General features: G+C 32.3%; 1 protein-coding gene across 3 annotated transcripts in view; it reads left to right on the top strand.

Moving 5' to 3' along the window:
* Positions 1–17,369, top strand: part of wwk (white walker) — a 31,863-nt gene extending 14,494 nt beyond the window's left edge. For 2 of the 3 annotated variants that reach the window (XM_070640916.1, XM_070640915.1), the window contains exons 3-19: positions 5,581–5,691; positions 5,895–6,410; positions 6,497–6,627; positions 6,740–6,901; positions 6,960–7,115; positions 7,513–7,648; positions 8,423–8,553; positions 8,621–8,914; positions 8,988–9,317; positions 9,439–9,671; positions 10,616–10,778; positions 11,262–11,368; positions 13,070–13,204; positions 13,422–13,963; positions 14,022–14,236; positions 14,363–14,380; positions 14,477–17,369. In XM_070640916.1, coding sequence (XP_070497017.1) covers positions 5,581–5,691; positions 5,895–6,410; positions 6,497–6,627; positions 6,740–6,901; positions 6,960–7,115; positions 7,513–7,648; positions 8,423–8,553; positions 8,621–8,914; positions 8,988–9,317; positions 9,439–9,671; positions 10,616–10,778; positions 11,262–11,368; positions 13,070–13,204; positions 13,422–13,963; positions 14,022–14,236; positions 14,363–14,380; positions 14,477–14,647 — 3,551 coding nt within the window. In that variant the 3' untranslated portion in view covers positions 14,648–17,369. The remainder of the gene's footprint in view (positions 1–5,580; positions 5,692–5,894; positions 6,411–6,496; positions 6,628–6,739; positions 6,902–6,959; positions 7,116–7,512; positions 7,649–8,422; positions 8,554–8,620; positions 8,915–8,987; positions 9,318–9,438; positions 9,672–10,615; positions 10,779–11,261; positions 11,369–13,069; positions 13,205–13,421; positions 13,964–14,021; positions 14,237–14,362; positions 14,381–14,476) is intronic. The other variant, XM_070640917.1, reaches the window with a different exon arrangement.
* Positions 17,370–19,177: the final 1,808 nt, after the last annotated feature.

Raw genomic sequence — 19,177 nt, 5'->3', positions numbered from 1 at the left:
TCTCATTCGTGATCATCATTATAATAACATCGAAAATCCAACTCCCTTCCTCATTTTATCGTCATCTCACTTCTATGGTGTGAAAAAAATTTCCACGCAAAACTTCATTAAAAATTAAAATTGAATTTTTTTTACTTGGTGTAAAATTTCTTGCCGGATGTACAGATTTTCATGCTACACATTGAATGGCTGTGGATGTAATAATAAGTTTCCTCTTAGATACAGTAGTTGAAAGTGGCTTCTATTCTCATTCATATACATAATTTTTATGTCATTCTGACCATTTTTAAATGAAAATTGGAAACGTTGTTTTGACTACAGCTTTTGGGTATCGTCAGCGATTTTGCTATCCAGAGATGTATTCAGAAATTTTGTCATGATCAAATACGAGTGAGGGTGCACCAGACCTTATAGTTGGATCAGAACCACTCCTTTGATGACGCGACGCTATTATAAGCTTATTGTCTTTAGCCTACAAAGAGACGCTGTATATGATTCTGCTGCATATGATTCGAAAAATGACAAGTGACCGCTTGGTCGGTATCACAATAATCAGATACTGAAGTCTGCAACCATTCCGCCATCGAGCCACCTCGACTCACATCGATTGCCAAGTCTACCCCAAACTCTCTTCTGCAGCATGCGAAAAAAGAATCATAAAATGCTGCAAAACATTGAACATATGCTGCTGAAAACCAAAATGAATTAAAACGTCAAGATTAATTTTCAGATAGATAGGAAGAATTGTTAAAGTGACAGAAAAAAAGACACTAAATGCGTCACTCGTAATGAATGCAATGTCATATTGGTTTCCAATTTCATTTATATGAACAGAATAAAAAGTATCTCGAGAATGCGTGCTAGAATCTAATTTTTTTTTCTGGTCAACTTCTTCTTTTATCATCACATTTCCGAATATCGATAGAGATTATAATGCCTTAGTATTATATGTCACAAGTTATTTGACTATGCAACTACAACAACAACTAGAATGACTAGACTTCGTTTTCCTTTGATGTCCTAATTTAATACATCAAAATGAATTGAGGCAGTAAAATTAAATTAAACGTTAGATTATATGTTGTGTTAACCTACAAGCAGCATAGTGCTAACTCAATGTGAACCATAAAAATGAAAGAAGTTTTTATCCAATCATGTCTAGTTTTGATTCCACGTTTAGATATCAGTTCGTGTATATGTATGCGGAGTATACACTAAATGTGTATAAGATAAAAAAGACGTGAATTATTTGTGACAAGGAAAAAAAAAAGTTCGAAGCATGTGATACAAAGTTGCTAAGTCGTCTGTCGTTTAGGGGTGAAAGTTAGTGGGTGGTCTTGCAGTCTTTGCTTTCTTTTCAAAGATTTATATGCATTAATTATTATTATTTCACTCTCACATAATGCGTGAGACGTTTTAGATGTGAAACAATGGATGGAAATGTCTTTATGGTGATTTATTTTATTCAAGAGTGAGCTTTTAAAAGTTTATGTATGCTTTTTTTAACCCATCTTAATTATCCGAATTGAAAAGTTTGTCTTTTGAAATATTTATTAGAATCTTATGGCTTATTAGAGGAATTAAAGTTTTATATTAAATATATGCTAGAAGTTCTTGGCAGGATTTTTGCTGTGCATTACTAAAAAAAGTTCTTGAAAGTTTGTGTTTTGGAATTACTTGACGTGATAACTTTGGAAATAGTTCAAGATATTTTTAAGGATATCCCGAACAGCACAACGCATTCGCTAGAGCACAACTACGTGTTAACGTGACAAGTTGCAAAGTTGCTCTGACGTCACCGTGACGGCTGATTTTGGACCAAACTCTTCAGTATGTTAGGTTATTTCGAGACAAAAATGCCAAAACTCCCATAATTGATTGTGTCAAACCCCACTGAGTTCGCCTCAGCGTCTGTGACAAGCAGTGACAAATTATTATATATCCCTTGTCTTTTTAAATTACTAATTAACGTTCCAAAAAAATGAGAATTTTAATTAATTCCTTTCACAATCTCTGTCGCAAACATTTCATCACACTGCTTCATACTACCCAACCGCCTAATTTTCTTTAGCCTTAATTAAGTGACCTTTAAGAGGATTTTGTTCAAAATTTTATGGTATCACATTAATTAATACCCAAAAAATGAGTATCTGTGTTGATTTACCTTTCATGAAGGTCATTGACTTTCGATATTTAATATTTTGATAGGAAATGTGCGCAACTGCACTATGGGTTTAGATTCGTGCTAGACAAACTTTTTTGTAATATACCACGGCACGGCTTGGTGGTAAATTACAGCCAAAGGTTGACAAGACATGTAGGTTTTCCCAAATTCATGGTATTTCAAAGGAAAATCGACGAAACACTAGTGCTGTGACAGTACTGCCGTGACGCACTAGTGTCTTGTCATACAAGTGCCATGACATACTGGTGACGTGTCACACAATTTGGACAACACTTGCTTTAGATTCGACTTAATGACTAAGACGATTGAGATAATACCAAGATAATTAAGCTACGGATAAAAAATAAACATGACCAAATATAGACTGCAATAACAAGTTATTATCTTTCTGTCTCATTTGATACATATGTCGATGGATAAAAAAGGCAAAACTTTTCCACACATTTTCTCTCATCTAATCCCTATCCCCAACCTTTAACACTTATGAAATATATTTTCATATGAAATTATAATCCTGTTTAATGTCACCAAAGCTTTATCTCCGACGCAAAAAAGGAGCTCTTTTTATCGACCCCAAAAAAATTATATTCAGATGTAATAAATTAATTAATTATCAAACTTTTCTCCTTGAAAACAAAACAAAAAAAGTTATTTTCATCTCATAATTTGGCAATTATGCAAATTGAATAAAATTTCTATACCAAAAATAAATGCTGAATAGCTTGCAATCTACGCCTTCCTTTCCAAATCGCAATAGAAAATTGAAAGAAAATTTAGCACATGAAAAAGAAAAGAAAAATGAATGTAAAATAAGGTTTTGATTGTGATTCATTGCTTGTTGCCACAACTGATTGTAAAATCAATATCGAAACGGCTCATCAAGCTTGCGTTTTCTTCTTCTATATGAAGCAATAGCGCTTGCAAATGTGAACTAAGTCAATTGAGATATTGATAAATTTAGTCAACGTTATTTTCGTGCTTTAACTGTTTACTTTTATTTGGAATTTCACTAATTCCTGAATACTTCTTAGGGGTTGTTTATTTATTAAGTACCGGCTCCTAAGAGGGTCATTCGTAAATGATGTCTATCTCAATGTAACTATACATGTATCCGTAAAAATCTGTTGAAATCAGCCGTCTCGGTGTCCAAGCAAGCACGTTGTACTTTTCGAGTTAGACGTCACTTACGAATATTCCCAAGAGACCTTTCACTATTTTTGATAAACTTATTTTCTATAGTTGCTGATTTCCATATGTAAATAAATAAAATAGGAAAGGTCGGAAACTCGAAATAATGCGAATAAGAATGTCAAATGCCATCACGCGCAGTTTTTACACTAGAATAAATAAAATTAATAAAAGTGACGATGAAAACTTTCAACACATTTCCCGACAAATACGTTAAATGAAGGAAAAACTTCCTACAATTTTTTGTATTATTATTACCCGAACAAAATGCCAGACGGGAAAATTGAGAAAAATCACGATTTTTATTCAGGCTTTTGTTGCATAATTATAATAGCTTTTCAGTCTGCATACGGAATGCTTAATTTTAGGTTAAAGCTTGATTTAAATTTGTGGGTTTTTGAGTTTAACACGCAAGGTGGATGGAGGCCTAAAACTTGTTATCTAGAATATTATTGGAAATCTGCCCTAATTTTTCAACATAAATCAGTCTCAGTATGGTGTTATTGGGAAGGATTGAAAGTTACGTAATGGAAGGGGAAGGAGGGGTCTACAATTTCGCTGCGGGATACACATTCTGGCTCATGATTTTGATACGACGCATTCCGATGAGAAGAGAAGCGTCATGGTGTATGGAAGGGATCAATAAACGCCATTTCTAATGCTACGTAACTTCCGAACGTTCCCTTTTGGCGCTAGATTTTCATTCCCTTAAGTTTGCATAGCTTCAGAGTCATGAGGATAAATTTTTCGATAAAATCCATAAGTTATGTTCAAACTTCGTGATTCAAATATTTGCATGTCAGCTCTGAAGTTGTGTTGAACTTTATATACAATTCCATTGGGATCGTTCATAAATTATGTCTTTTGATGTTTTGGAGATTCAGAATGCATTCTCTTTATGCATTGACAAAGGAATTGCATGCAATTGAGAATTTGTATGAAATGCGACACAGCCTTAGAGATTCTCCTACTGGACGTCATTAATAATAAACCCCCATCATGATATTGACACATTTTTTCCATAAAACCACAATAAAAGTAATCAAAAAAGTTTTCTTTTGACAAAACTGTTTGTAAAGTTATGTAAATTTATCTATGGATGTCAATCAGCAATAATCCTTTAATTCTTTTGCTGTAGCCAAGCTCAATTCCTACTTTCTACGACACGAATAATTTTTCATACCAAAAAATATTCATTATGACTTGTAATTGCTTCAGAAAAACAACATTGTAACATTATCGTTTACTTCTTCTTTTTTACATTTTTCTCATTACCATATTTTGTGTATTGTCACATACTAAAAGTTCTTTATGGCAATTACAATAATTAAGCATCATTATTTATGTATTTGTTGTCATAAGTTGGGCGAAAAATAAATTTTTTCACTCATAAATTAATGCATTTGTGTCTAAAAGTTTTTGATGTAACACCATAAAGTCACTTTTCAATGGAAGTTTCCATAAATTATGAGAGAATTTTTCTTCTGGTACAATATTAATTATGTCATACTTTTTTGTCTCAAGATAATATTTTTGTTGATATTATATTTTTTGTTGAGCATTTATGCTGGAAATTGTGATGCTGTGGTTTGATTTGACTTGCTGGCTGAGTGATTTTTGAGTGTTTTGATTTGTCGCTGACTCTATCAATAACCCACGGGTCCATCCTTAAACTCACATACGAAATAATTACTTTCATTATTAAGTCAACCGTAAATGTTCATCCGATAATTGATTCATGGCTTCGGGAGTCTTTACAAATCACAATTCGACTCATGAAACATCAAGCATTTAGAATAATATTTCCATAACCGTCCATCACCGGAAAATGCTCAATAATTCAATCAACGCAAAAATCACCTTTACAATTACTCTTTACCAGTGTTGTTCAAGCATTTTTGTGGTACGACACATCATAGTGGCAAGCCACGATCAAAACGACATACGTCATGTGGTTCACACTCACTTACTTGAACCATACACCGTATTGGAGTCTAGGTTGCTATAAAAGGTCCTCCATCTGACTAACAGGGTTCACACATTTCCAAGAAAAGTCTATGTCACGTTAGTGTGGTATCGACGTCACACCAGTGTGTCGCACCACACAATTTGTACAACACTGTTATATACAGCCCAGATTTATCGTTGATGATGAAGAGAAGCTGAGATGTTTTAATGAATTTAATTAATTAATTTTTGTCATACAGCTTCCAGATTAATAAGACGACGAGTACCAGCTGCTGGACATTTAATGACTCCTAAAAGATTATGGCTGAATAAAATTCCTACCCAATGTGATGTAGTTATTGAATTTCCTGGTAAGTATGAAATTTATGTGCATTCACAAATGTACACCACATGAAATTTAATATGATGAATAATTGTAATGTGTTATTGCCTCAAGTTAAAGAAGTAGATACTTTATAAGTTTACATTGCATGATAATTGTTCTACAGCCACGATAAATAATTGAATAAATATGTACTCATACATTCCTTTGATACTTACTCTTATTACACAGAAAATGCACCCGACGAGGCACTAAGATGGCTGTTAAATAAAATAAGATCACCAGAATCAGAAGGTCTTGGCCTACAATGTCTAGTAAGAACACACGAAAGTACAAAGCGAACAGCATTTTATGTATCCGCCCCAACAAATATCTTATTTAAAGCAGCCGAACTTTATCGACTTCCAAAGCGTTTACGTGTCGACCTTGGTGGTGCTCTACGTGAATTCACAACACGCGAGAGTCATTGCTTCGAACAAATAAAAGATGATGAGGGACGAGTGTCATTATTTACATCACAAGAAAGACAATGGCTAGTTTTTCAAGTCCTACAAGGACTAAGAGCATCAAAGAATGATACGTCAGTAACATTTCAGGGAGTTGCTAAAGTCGAGGAAGGACAAAGTATTGTTGCAGCATGGCAGGAATCAGGTCTAATTGTTCAAGTTTTTCCATTACATGAAACAAATGCCTTAACACAATTGAAGACAAGTTGGGTGAGAAAATTTTTTGCGCCGCAGCCTCTTGGTATGTAGCAATATAGTAAAAGTTTTCCATCAGTAACTACCATAATTATGTAATGTGTCTCCACATCTCTCATGTCGCCCATACAGATGACATAGCATCATATTTTGGCGTCAAAGTAGCACTTTATTTTGCATGGTTGGGACACTATACGTGTGCATTGTGCGTGCCAGCGTGTCTTGGGGCTCTCTTATGGGCTGGACTATACAGTCGCGGTCAGGTATTAATCTTAATTCTTTATGACTTATTTAACATGATTTGACTTTTCCATTTTCATTTTTGTTACTTCTTCTTCCTCTTCTTACATCCACATTCATAAATCCTAATAATAGACGGCACAAGACATAGGCCACGTTTTATTTTCATTATTCAATGTTGTATGGGCATCATTATACTTAGAAGCATGGAGGCGTTACTCTGTTGAATTGGCATTCCGTTGGGGTACACTATCGACGCCTCCTGAACTTCTAGAGCCACCGCGACCGCTTTATAAGGTAAATAATGATCCTTAAGTAATTGATTGTATAATTAATGTTCTGAATATTTATTTAGGGTCCACTTGAGGAAAGTACAGTGACGGGACATTTAGAGCCAATGGAATCACCAGCATGGAAACGTCGTGCATTTCGTTACTTAGTTAGTTTTCCGATAATTGGCATGTGTCTGTTGTCGGTATTCATCGTTATGTTCCTCATGTTGAGGTTACAGGTAATTAAATATCATATTTATAGACACACGTGTTCCTCCATATCCTTAGTGTTTCCCAATTAAATCCTTGATATGTTTATCATGTTTGTGGTTTGTTTCATCATCAACTTAATAAGTCTGTAAATTAACTGCTTAACGATCTATATACAATAATGAAACCTTTTCATCTTATTGAATAGCTTTAATTAATGGCAAACATGTTTTCCTTATTTTCTAATCCATTTATTCCTTATATTATTTTATGTTAATTCAATAAATTATTCAGTCTTGTTAATAACACTAAGACATGAGTAAATACTTGAAAAAGTACAGGAATTAATGAGCTTTAATTAATTAATTTCATTGTTATTTCCTTTCATCATTAACTCATGTGAACTCGTGCACGGACTCATAAAAGGATTGGACCGATTCAAAATTACCTGAAAATGGCATTTTCAGTTGGTTGAGTTATATTCCAACAGTTTTATTAGCAGGTGTCATAACTTTGATGGATGAATTGTATTACAAATTAGCTGTATGGTTAAATGATCAAGGTTTGTTACTCAATTTATTATTTTTTTTTCTGTTAAACTTTTCCCATTAATATTTATAAGTTTTATATTGATAACTTTATTTCCCCCATGCAACTTGAGAATTGTTTGAGTGATGAGTTATTAAATATAAAGGAAAAAAAAGCGAGGAAGTTTATTCTGTGTTTATCTCAAGTTACTCTGCGTGTACTGTTTGGTGGATCAATATTATAGATTGCTAGATCACTTCTGTTATTGTTTGAGCAATTCAAAATTTGAATTCTAGCTACCTATGAAATGGTTCAAATTTAAAATGACAGTTACAAATTTATATTGTCAAAGTTCACGAAAAATTGTTAAATTTGACGCAAATCAAGGACATTTTACATTTAGGCATTTGAACTTCCATATCATTTCACACTTCTGTTATTGTTCAAGAGTTGAAAATTTGAACTTTAGTTTCCTTTGAATAATTCAAAATTTAAATGACAGTTACAAACAAATTGAGTATCTAAGTTCAGAATAAGTTGTTGAATTTGTTGTAAATCAAGAATTCTTGTCATTTAACCACTTGAACTTCCACACATATCACTCTCTCATCTCAAAAGGATGTTACAATACAATTCCATAGTCTGTCAACAACCAATTGTAGAAATAAAAATAACAATATGCCTCAAGTGATTACAACATTCTGTTGTTCATATAATCGTGCTAATTAATTTTTTCCTCTTCTTTTTTTCTTTCCATCTCACTCGCGCTTGTTAATTAAACAAATTAAACACTCATACATACGTTCAGAAAATTATCGAGAGCAATCAAAATACGATAATCATCTCATAGGAAAAGTGGCATTGTTTCAATTTGTCAACTCTTTCTTATCGCTGTTCTATATCGCATTTTATTTGAGAGATCAGGAAAAATTGAAGGAGGTAAGACTATTTTGTGATTTATGTAAAAAATCAAGAGATTCTAATCGATGATTTTATCCATGAATAGCAATTAGCTGGTCTTTTAATATCTCGACAAATAATTGGCAACTTAAGAGAATCAGCTTTGCCGTATATAATCGAGCAATGGCAGTTGGCAACATTAAGCTTCAAGTTATGGGGAGCACTTAGTCCAACAAAGGAACATCCGACATCGCCGGAACTGATTTCTAGTATTAGCAACGATCCAAAAAAGAATGATGATGTAGAAATAGAAAAGAGAGAAGTAGAACAACATGAGCTACCAACAATTTCAGCTAAAAGGTCGATTGGTCAAGCTGAGATAGAGAGTGCATATTTTAAGGTATATTTAACAATCATGGCTATATACCGGACTTTTAATTAAAATTCTTCCTTTTGTTTTGTTACAATTCTAGTACGATGGAACCTTCTCCGATCACTTTGAAATGCTCGTACAAATGGGTTATGTAATTTTATTCTCATCGGCATTTCCACTTGCTGGATTATGTGCACTAGCCAATAATCTAATTGAGATTAGATCAGATGCATTCAAATTAGCACATGTTCATCAACGGCCATTTGGACAGAGGGTTGCAAATATTGGAACATGGCAAAATGCATTGGGACTGTTGGGATTGGCAGCTGTAATTGTCAACTGTGCACTCATAGGATTATCAGGACAGGTGTCAAGATTATGGCCTGGTATGACTCAAACTCAAACAGTCATTTTAATCGTAGCACTTGAGGTAAATATTATAACACTTACTATATTTACATTACTGAGTAATTGTGAAGAGTTTGTCTGGAGTATGAATAATATGTAATTAATTATAATTTAAAATCTCTTTTCTTTCTCATCAAAATTAGCATATTATGTTAGCACTACGTTCGGCTTTGAAGTACATACTACCTGAAATACCTGAGTGGTTGGCTGCTGAAATTGCCAGAGCCGAACATTGTAGACGTGAAATGCAATGTAAAGGAACATCGCCTAGAGCAACACCACCATCACCACATTCATCAACATCATTATCACAATTATCCCATGAACATGAGCAGAATACACCTGATATGTATGATAAAAATGAACATATAAGGAGGTATGATATGAAAATGTTTATTTTTGCTAGTTCATTTTTTCCTCTATTTGGTCACGTTTGTATGACAAGAAATGATCTATTTACATATTTATTTTATACTTTAACATCTGAATCTGAATCTGAAAATACACTAAATATGTGTTGTTTAAGAGTATGAACGGAGTGAAAAAATTACATTTAAATTAATCTTCATTAAGTCAAAAGTTAACAAATTTGGTTTGTGATTTTCGAGATTCAATCAGATTTTAGAAAGCTTTAAAGAGATTGTTTGTGTTAGGTAATTCTAAATGGTCCTTGTTGAGTACACTAGTATGGTCTCCGAGGAGTTCTATTAGATTAGTTTTATGTCTAGTAATAGGAACGACAAATCACATTTTGACGATATTAGTCGTTCTTAGAATGGGATTCGAGGTAGCTCGGTAGCAGAATGATTTCGCAGTTAGGTACTTAATTATTGTGATAATGACCAAGCGGTCATGGGTTCGAGACTCGTCAGGAAAAACTTTTTCAATTGTTCTTTTTCGAATCATATGCAGTGGAAACGCGGGTTGCGCAGCTCCTGAATCTCAATGATCTAAATTTTTTGACGTCCTTAGAACTAGACATACAAGGAACTAGTCAAATAAAAGTCTGTCTAGTCAGACTTATTACCCCTTTCTCTTATCAAATTCCTTCCCGCAGTACCAAACGTGGTTGCAAACTAACAGGCCTTATGCAATGTTTTCATCATAAAGGTGTTGTTTTGATCTGATCAAAGAATCTTCCCTTAAATATCACAGTCTATTCATTCGCCCCAATCTGTGTTATCTGTTCATAAAATTTTGTTATGATTCTTTCTGAATATAAAGTTCACATACACGGTAGAATCATAAAAAAAACTTTTCATATTTTTGACATAACATGACAAGTGGATTATTTAAACATAAAATCTTCTCAAACTACAGTTATGAATCTGATGACGTTGTGTTTGAAAGAACGACACCAAGTAGTCCTAAGCGCTTTGATGACATGCATCGTGATCCGTTCTCAACCCATCAATTAAGACATCGTTCACATCGTGGAAGTGCTGATCATGCCAATGGAACACCCGACTCTCCAATATCTCAAGTAAGAAAAGCTTTCAAGGATTATGCTCGTCAAGTCAATCTTTATCTCCTTTTTTTTTAAAAAAAAAAAAGCTTGTAACTGAAATATATTTTCACCAGCTTATATAAAAAGAAAAATTGAAATGAGATATTTTTCTTCCTTTTCTTTTTCTTCTTCTTTTTTTATTCCTCTTCTTACCACAAATATTTTACTTCATTCTGAATGTTGAACCTCTCCTTCAACTTGTGTAAAAATATAATAATAATAATATGAAAATCTATATTTTATACACCAAAAACATATATTCATCATGATAAACATATTTTTTCACCATAAATATTTAACACACGTAAAAATTCAACATAAAATATTAAACATCTTTTCTCTTATATCACATAAAATTTTGTTTCTATCACAAAACGCTTTTACAAAATTGCTAAAAAAAATTTTTACTCTTTTTATTTTTATTATCTATCAAAAAATATAAATCATTATGAATTATAGACAAGTACTGTTTTGTGTCTTCGACCACTTCACGATTCTTCTTCTGCTGGCCAATCTGAATCTGTGCATAACATTCCATTTGAATCTTCTGTACAAACAAGTTCAGGGTATGAGTTTAATAAATTTTATTTATTCATTTTATGTTTTCGTATGTTTGTTACTTCCTTATTCATTTAATTTTTCAACTTTACTATAACATTAATTTGACATTTGATTGACATTTTTAAATTCTTAAAACAGTCATAATTAAACTGTTTCCAATTTTCTTTGGCAAAAATCAAATTATATTTTTTTATAAATGTTGCAGGAATAGAAAGTATGGAATAGAGTTTAACATGGAATGTGGAAATAGTTTCATGACATTTGAAATTTTTTACATTGATCCAGTTATAATACAATCAAGTCAATCAAGAAATTATTTCCAGTATTTTGAGCACATACAATTTTTATTCCAATATTTTAATGTAAATTTTCCATGTTGATCTCTCATCCAAACATCCTATTCTGCATATCAATTGAATGGATTGCAAACAATTTCATTTTTGAAGCATTTAATCCTATAACAAAATGACACAAATTACACTAAATTACTCAATCACCAAATTGGATTGAGCTAAATTAGTCGCTAAATTATATGCACCAACTAACTGTTTTATGCATTTGAATGACATTAAAATTATCACATGAAAAGATTTTATTAAGGCTTTAACAGCAAATTGGGAATTGAATGATAAAGTTGTTTTTCGAGAGTTGGTTCGTCTACTAAGAGATTTTTCAGCGCTTTAAGCTAAGTTTAGGTGTATTTGTCAATACGGAGATAGAGCTTGGGAGGATCAGTGACAAAAATTATATAGAAACGATAGAAACGTGGATTTAAGACTTGATTTATAATGTTTGATTGAAATATTAATCTACGATGTTTATTCTTTGGAGTTCAAAATCAGACTAAGCTTTTGTATGAAAAGGGGTCTTCAACTATGTACAATAAATATTATTCAAATCTTAAATGAACGTTATAACGTTAAAGTGAATCAATTATGTAATTGCTGAAATCAAGCTATAATGGTTTTGGTTGCTATACTAGAATATAAAAGCAATACAATTTTCTCTCACAGTCTCTTAATATCAAAAATGTATGAATGAAGCTTTTATTATTGAATACATTAAGCGTGTTTTTGTTATGAATCAAAATATTATTGCTTTTCTAAAAGAATCTATAAGAGAAGCTTAAACCTCAAGGTGCTTTTCTTCCATCCTACGTAGCAACTGTTGTTGAGCATTTTCCAAACACTCTAGCTGTGGGCATTAACGTCTCGAAAAACAACTTACATTTGATTCTAATTTTATACATCATTTTCAATGATTTTTTCACAAGAAATTTCAATTTATAGCATAAAATGTCGATTAGAATTCTTAGTAATCTGAAGTATATTGAATTTTGCTTTTTAAAAATAAAAAGCTTAACATTTTGAGAATATTATAAAAGAAATTTTAAATTTCACCATATTGTGCTAATTCAGACATATGAAAACTTTGTGCTACATCAACCTGTCGATAATTTTTTGAAAGGAATATTTTCTGAAATTATTTCCTGTTATTTTTTGCAACATTCTGTTTATTTTTCTTTGCGAGAAGAAAAACTTTTTTTTGTGAGTTCATTTTTTATTGATTTTGTAAAGAACTCCAACCATCAAAAATATAAAAATTTTATGCTATAAAATGGAAAGAAAAAAAGTTTTTAATATTGCTTTTAAAAAATATATATATTTTTTCTACTTTTTTTTATTTTTCAATTTTACTATTTATAGTGCATGCAAAAGCAATTTAATGCAGTCTTTCAGACATAAATATGGTTCTGTAAGAGAGATACCGCCATTCAAAGGCCTTGTATCAATAAATATGTACAGTAAAATAGTAGATACAATTAAGAAATCGAATACTGGGTAATTTTAATTGCATAAAATTTTCTTTTCAGATTTTTTTCCTTCTTCCAACTTTTTTCCGCAATTTTCTTTTAAATTCGCTTCCAATAACTTTTTTTATTCTTTTTGCGAATGCAATTTCCCTTAACATTTTTAAAAAAACTGTCTGAAAATTTTTATTAGTTGACTTTAACATTTCATACTTTTATTCTAAATGTCTATGTACATTCTTTTATAGTTCACCAACAGCGACATCATCTTCCATGACACAAGTAATGCCAAAACGAACGTCATCACAACCGATTGAAATTCCAGAGATTCCACCCTTTAGAAAACGGGATAATCAACACAGTAATTATCCACAACTTCCTTTTTCACCACCCACAAGTCAAAGTCCACAAAATACATTCACAATGTCGACAAGTGTTTCACCGCCGAAAATTTCTGATATTCCGCCCTATAAACCAAGAAAATCGAAAGATTTTACTGAACTTCCTCCACAGCAATCATCATCATCGTCATCATCACATCATCGTGAATCGTATGATTCAGCAGCATCAAGTGCAAAAGTAGCTGAAATACCAGAACATCAAATAACAATAGGCCCAACAGGCGGTGCTGAATGGGCAAGACGATTAAAAGTTGCAGAACAATCATCGCCAATTCATCGTAGCACAGATTGTATAGTATCAAAACAGGAATTGGGAACAAGTTCTGATTCAGAATTACTAAAGCCAGCACCATCGTGGTCGAATGTTGCTCTTAAGACAGAACAAGCTGGTACGCATAAGATAATTTTATAAAATCAAATAGTTTAATTAATTGATTGATCATTAAGGTGGAAGCACATCACTACCGTCAGTTCCAAAAGCAACAACAGCTGAAGATGAGCAACGAGCCGCAGAAATAGCAGCCAAAAAGTCAAGACTTAAGCAGAAGTTAGTCAAAAGTGCGCGATCTGTCGCCATTTTCTCACTTAAGTTAAAGGAGAGACGCGCACGAGAGGCTGAACGATTGGCAAAAGAGAAAGCTGAAGAATTGGCAACAGAAATGGTAAAAAAATAAATTAACATTTATAATCGTATTTGAAATCCATAACTCTTAAAACTAACCAATCGCGATTTCTTCTTCTCCTTTTCTCTTCTCATTCTTCTTTATTTATTCATAATGGATGAATAGGCAATGAGTGCTCCATCGGTAAATATCATTTTTTAAAATATAAAACATGACGTCTTTATGAGTATTAAACTTATAATCATTTCAAAATGTTCTTAATTTCATTCCACTTAATAGATGTGCGGCGGTGGCGGAGAACTTAATTTGATACCATTAGAGCAATTAATTCACATTGAAGACGTTGTTAATCGACGATCTTCCAATACGCAAAACACAAGTAATAATAATAATAATAATAATACAAATAATTTTAGTTATTCTAGTAATACCAATGGCTCAGGAACATAAGAAAACTAATAAAAAATAATGCAAAGAATGATGTGTTTAAAAAATTGATCTAAAGACAAAAACCATAAAAGGATTATTAAGTAGTTTTAGATTACACGAATTAGGATATTAATAAAAATCAGCGCAATTAAAATAATAAAAAAATGAAAAAAAATAAATAAAAATCAACAGTTTGTTAATAAAAATAAACATGAAGAATTCGTACACAAAGCATAGTCAGCAATAAGGATATTCAAAACAATATCAACAATATATCAAAAAGTCAGTAAAAATAAAATTTTTGTAGTGAAAGTGAAATTTCAAAATCGATCAATTATAAGAAGAATGTGGATGATTTTAATGAAATTGATTGTCTTTGGTCTGTTGAGGGTTCTGCAACCCCTTTCTTCAATCTAAGTGCGAACTTAATAAATATAATATCCTAATGGTCAAATTCAAGAGCACGTCAAATCTCTCGTTATTTCTGTATTTCCATATTACAATCTAAAATATGATATATTTTAAGAGTTCAAGTAGCAACTTTTCTCATTTCTTCTCAATTGAGACCCTTCCACCCTGTATACACCAGTCTTATGCCCCCAAATTGAATTAGTCAACTATTAAATGAGACCTATCATTTAAAGTTAATTTAATTAATTGTGACAAACTTGACAAAAAATCTATTGTTGGCAACCTCAAACAGATCAAAGATTATCAATTTTGATGAAACCCGTCCAAGAATTTTTTAAAAGGAGGAAAATTAAAAAAAAAAAAGAAAAATAAAATCAAATATAGACGCTTAAATTTAGAATTTAAAAAAAAAACTAGCAACAGAGTGTGATTATTAAATTAGTATAACTATCTCATATACATAATTCATTTAAAATTCTCGCCAAGCATCAGATGCTTTATTTTTCATTCTACAGGGGACAATAAACTAAAGAAAAAAAAAATTAAAAAAGTTCAGACGAGAAGAGAAACCCCAGACAAGCTTTATATTTTATGTTATTAATGCTTCAGCTAGATAATTCAGTACATTTTTATTATGTTTACTTTAGCTGCTGTATTATGACACGCAAAATACATTACTAAATGCTCATCTTAAAGGTTTGCTAAGTTAAATAATTCAATAAAAAAAAGACATTATATATTTCAAATAATCAATATGAGATGATAAATTGGTGCCTAATGATCAAAAAAATAAAATATTGTAAAGTTAATAATAGTCATTGTTTATTGCTTTAAAAATATGTAAAAGGAATTTAGCAATTGTGGTGTGGAATTAAAGAAGAGAATTTTTAATCAGTGTAGTGTGTTTTTTAAATATCAAAAGTGTTTTTCTTTTTTTAACCAGATCTTGGAAGATGTGATTAGATTAGTGGTGGACAACATATGTGTCGCGGCACTTTCGTGTAAAATTCTTTGAAAAAACCAAAAAATAAATGATTTTTTGAGATTTGATTTTCAAGGATTGAAATGTGCCGTGACATAGTTTAGTGGTGGACGACATGTGTGGCGCGACACTTTGGTTTGCTGCAAAACTTTTTTTTGAAAAAAACTCAAATAAGGTTGAATTTTTTAAAATTCTCAAATTCAATTTTCAAGGACTAATTTGTACCGCGACACAACAACGGTTGCGCGCCACTGTGACAGCTAAACGATGGTAATCTGCTTTTGTAGAGTTTTGAAGGACGTGAATTTTGAACTCTGTTTCCTTTGTTAGATTTTTCGAAGAATTTCTCTAATTCAAAAATTCAAAATAGAAGCTTTGATACTTGATTGGATCTATTTCCAATTCAACAGAAGCACTCACTTCGTCATATTTCCAAAAGTCATTGACATTAAATTCATGAAGGTCAAATATTTGTGGAAATTTTTTTGTTCTCCAAAATCGCTGTCATTATCATTCGGACAATCCAGTAAATTAATGATTACTTTGTGTACATGCTTATTTATTGATTCAGAGTGTTTTTTATGAAAGTAATAATAATATTAATTTTCCGCAATTGTTTGGAATTTTCAAATATTTTCCTTTCAATTTAAAAGCATAAAACAAAACAATTGCAGTCAATTTGATTTAGTCATTCACAAACTTTGTCAATAATGAAATCAATTTGGATATTTTTTGCATTTGGATTGCTATTTTCTGGATTTAAAAATGGGGAAAGTCAAACAGTTACAACTACAAGAGCATCAAGAATAAAAACTATTTTATCTTCGATTGCTCCACAATTCCAAACATTTCAAAATAATTTGAAGCAATTTGGTCAAAATTTACAAACATCCGGAACTCAATATTCTCAGAATATGCAGAGCTATTTATCACAAGCAGGTCAAACCTTTCAAACTGCTGGTAGTCAATTCATAAAAACGGGTCAAAGTGCTGGAACCTTGTCAGCTACAGGTGCAACAGTTATTGCTACACAAGCTTCAAATACCTTCCAGAATACCGGCGCACAACTTTCAAAAAATTTACAAGATATTGCATCTCAAGTGGGTCAAAGCAGTCAAACACTTGCTGACCAAATTAGTGCCAGTGCACAAACACTTGGAACTTCATTTGCAAAGGCCGGACAAGATTTGTTGGCTAACTTTCAGACTGCTTAATTTGATATAAGCATTCGTATGTTCAGAGTGGATGTAAAAGTTTCAATGGAATTGAAAATTCATCTCCCAGTTATTCATTTTTATTGTAAACTTTTAAAAATCAGAAAAAAATAAAATTTAAAATTTACATACGAAACCATTTTGTTTTCAACAGATTCAATGTTATCCACTAAAAACCAATGCGAAATCTGATTCAGTGGTATTTTTGTTGTTGCAAACCTCACATTATTTATTTTGATGATAAACCAGACTTAAATGTTGTTACACAGGTGTAGAACCGAGCGGCATAATACGGCGATTAGCTATTTTCGCCATAAATATTGGGTTAATATTGGGTCAGTGACGTAAGAGCCACTTCGCATTCTAGCGTTAACATGGCGACGTATGCTGTTCGGGACTGTTGAGTCAATATTATAATTTGAGAGTTGGAGGGATCAACAGTTCGAGGAAATTATCACTATCCATGTGCGTAGAATTGTCTAGGCTATAAATATCATAATTGAATGTTTTGATTGACTTCCACAAAATCTCTACCAAACTTCAAATCTAAAACGCAATTGTTTTGAATAATTTCAAATAATTACAATCCGCAGTTATAAGTAACACCCCTAAAAATAATTATAATAATAATAAGCACCAAAATAACTAAATTTGGAAGTAAATTTTCACTTTACACGCCCCAAAATCTTGAATATTGCTGTGTATATAAATAAAAGCGATAGCATACATTTTTAAATTGACATTTCGTTGAAAAATCAAGTTTTGAAAAGTTCATTTTAATATGAAATCCATTTGGTTCGGTTTATTTATTGGATTGCTTCTTGTATTTGTGAATGTGAAGTCTTTACCAGCAGAAACTACAAAAGCTCCTTTAAAAATTACAGCTGCTGGTGCAGTAGTAAAGACAGCTGCACCTGCGACGACCCCAAAACCTACTTCAGCACCTGCAACGACCCCAAAGGCAACTTCAGCACCTGCGACGACCCCAAAACCCACCTCAGCACCTGTGACGACCGCAAAACCAACTTCAGCATCAGTAACTACCGCAAAGCCAACAGCTGCCCCAACCACTCCAAAACCACCGACCACTGTTCCGGCCACAACATCAAAACCGGCAGCTACGACGGCGGCAAAATCAGGTTAATACATAATTTGTTGATGACAAGGAATTCCGAAAGTTTTAATGAAGCTAATTTGTTAGAAATGAAATAAATATCAATTAGACTTCACAAAAATTACACTAAGGTTTTTACTAACTATAAAAATTTGCAGCTGTTACTGCAAAAAGTGTAGTAACAACACTGACACCGACTACTGTGAAACCAAAAGCTACTGTGAAATCCGGATAAGAAAAAAAATGTTTCGTGGCGCTTAATTCCTATTGCAAAATCAAGAATCTAACATTTCAAAATCTAACCTTACACCCTCAAAATCTAAACGTTCATAAACAACAAAGCAGATATGACGGCATTAAATGCTACAGCATTTCTATCAAAAACTGGTTAATATTTAATTTGTTGAGGTTCCAAAAATTCTTTTTGATGAGAATGGAAATAAATGCCAATAAAAGATCTAAAATAATAATCAGATTATTTTCTTAACCACTCTTAATATTTTTTTGTTTGACACATCGAGGTCGTTCCCGGTTAGTGAAGTTTAACCATTAGAGCGCCGCTTCATCGCCGTGTTGGCAGTTAGAAAATTTGTAGGGCCGTCAAGGTCCCTATCAGCTGTATTTGGGTCTGTATACGGTCAAAAAAGAAATTTGTAGTTTGTTCGGAATCAACCCGAACAGCGCAACATGTTGTCATAGGGAACCCCTACATCGATAAGATGCGAAGGTACCCTGGCAGCACTTTACAGTTAAGATGCTGCACTGCGGCATTGTGCCGCTCGGATAATTTCTATAAATTCTCTTCTTATTCCTACCACAATAAAATGCAA

This window comes from Chironomus tepperi, unplaced genomic scaffold (genome assembly GCF_022539635.2).
Source record: "Chironomus tepperi strain 1889 unplaced genomic scaffold, CSIRO-AGI_Ctep_v1 contig_223, whole genome shotgun sequence".
NCBI lineage: Eukaryota > Metazoa > Arthropoda > Insecta > Diptera > Chironomidae > Chironomus > Chironomus tepperi.
The sequence above is the reverse complement of the archived record's forward strand: the minus strand, read 5'-3'. Positions and strand labels throughout refer to the sequence as shown.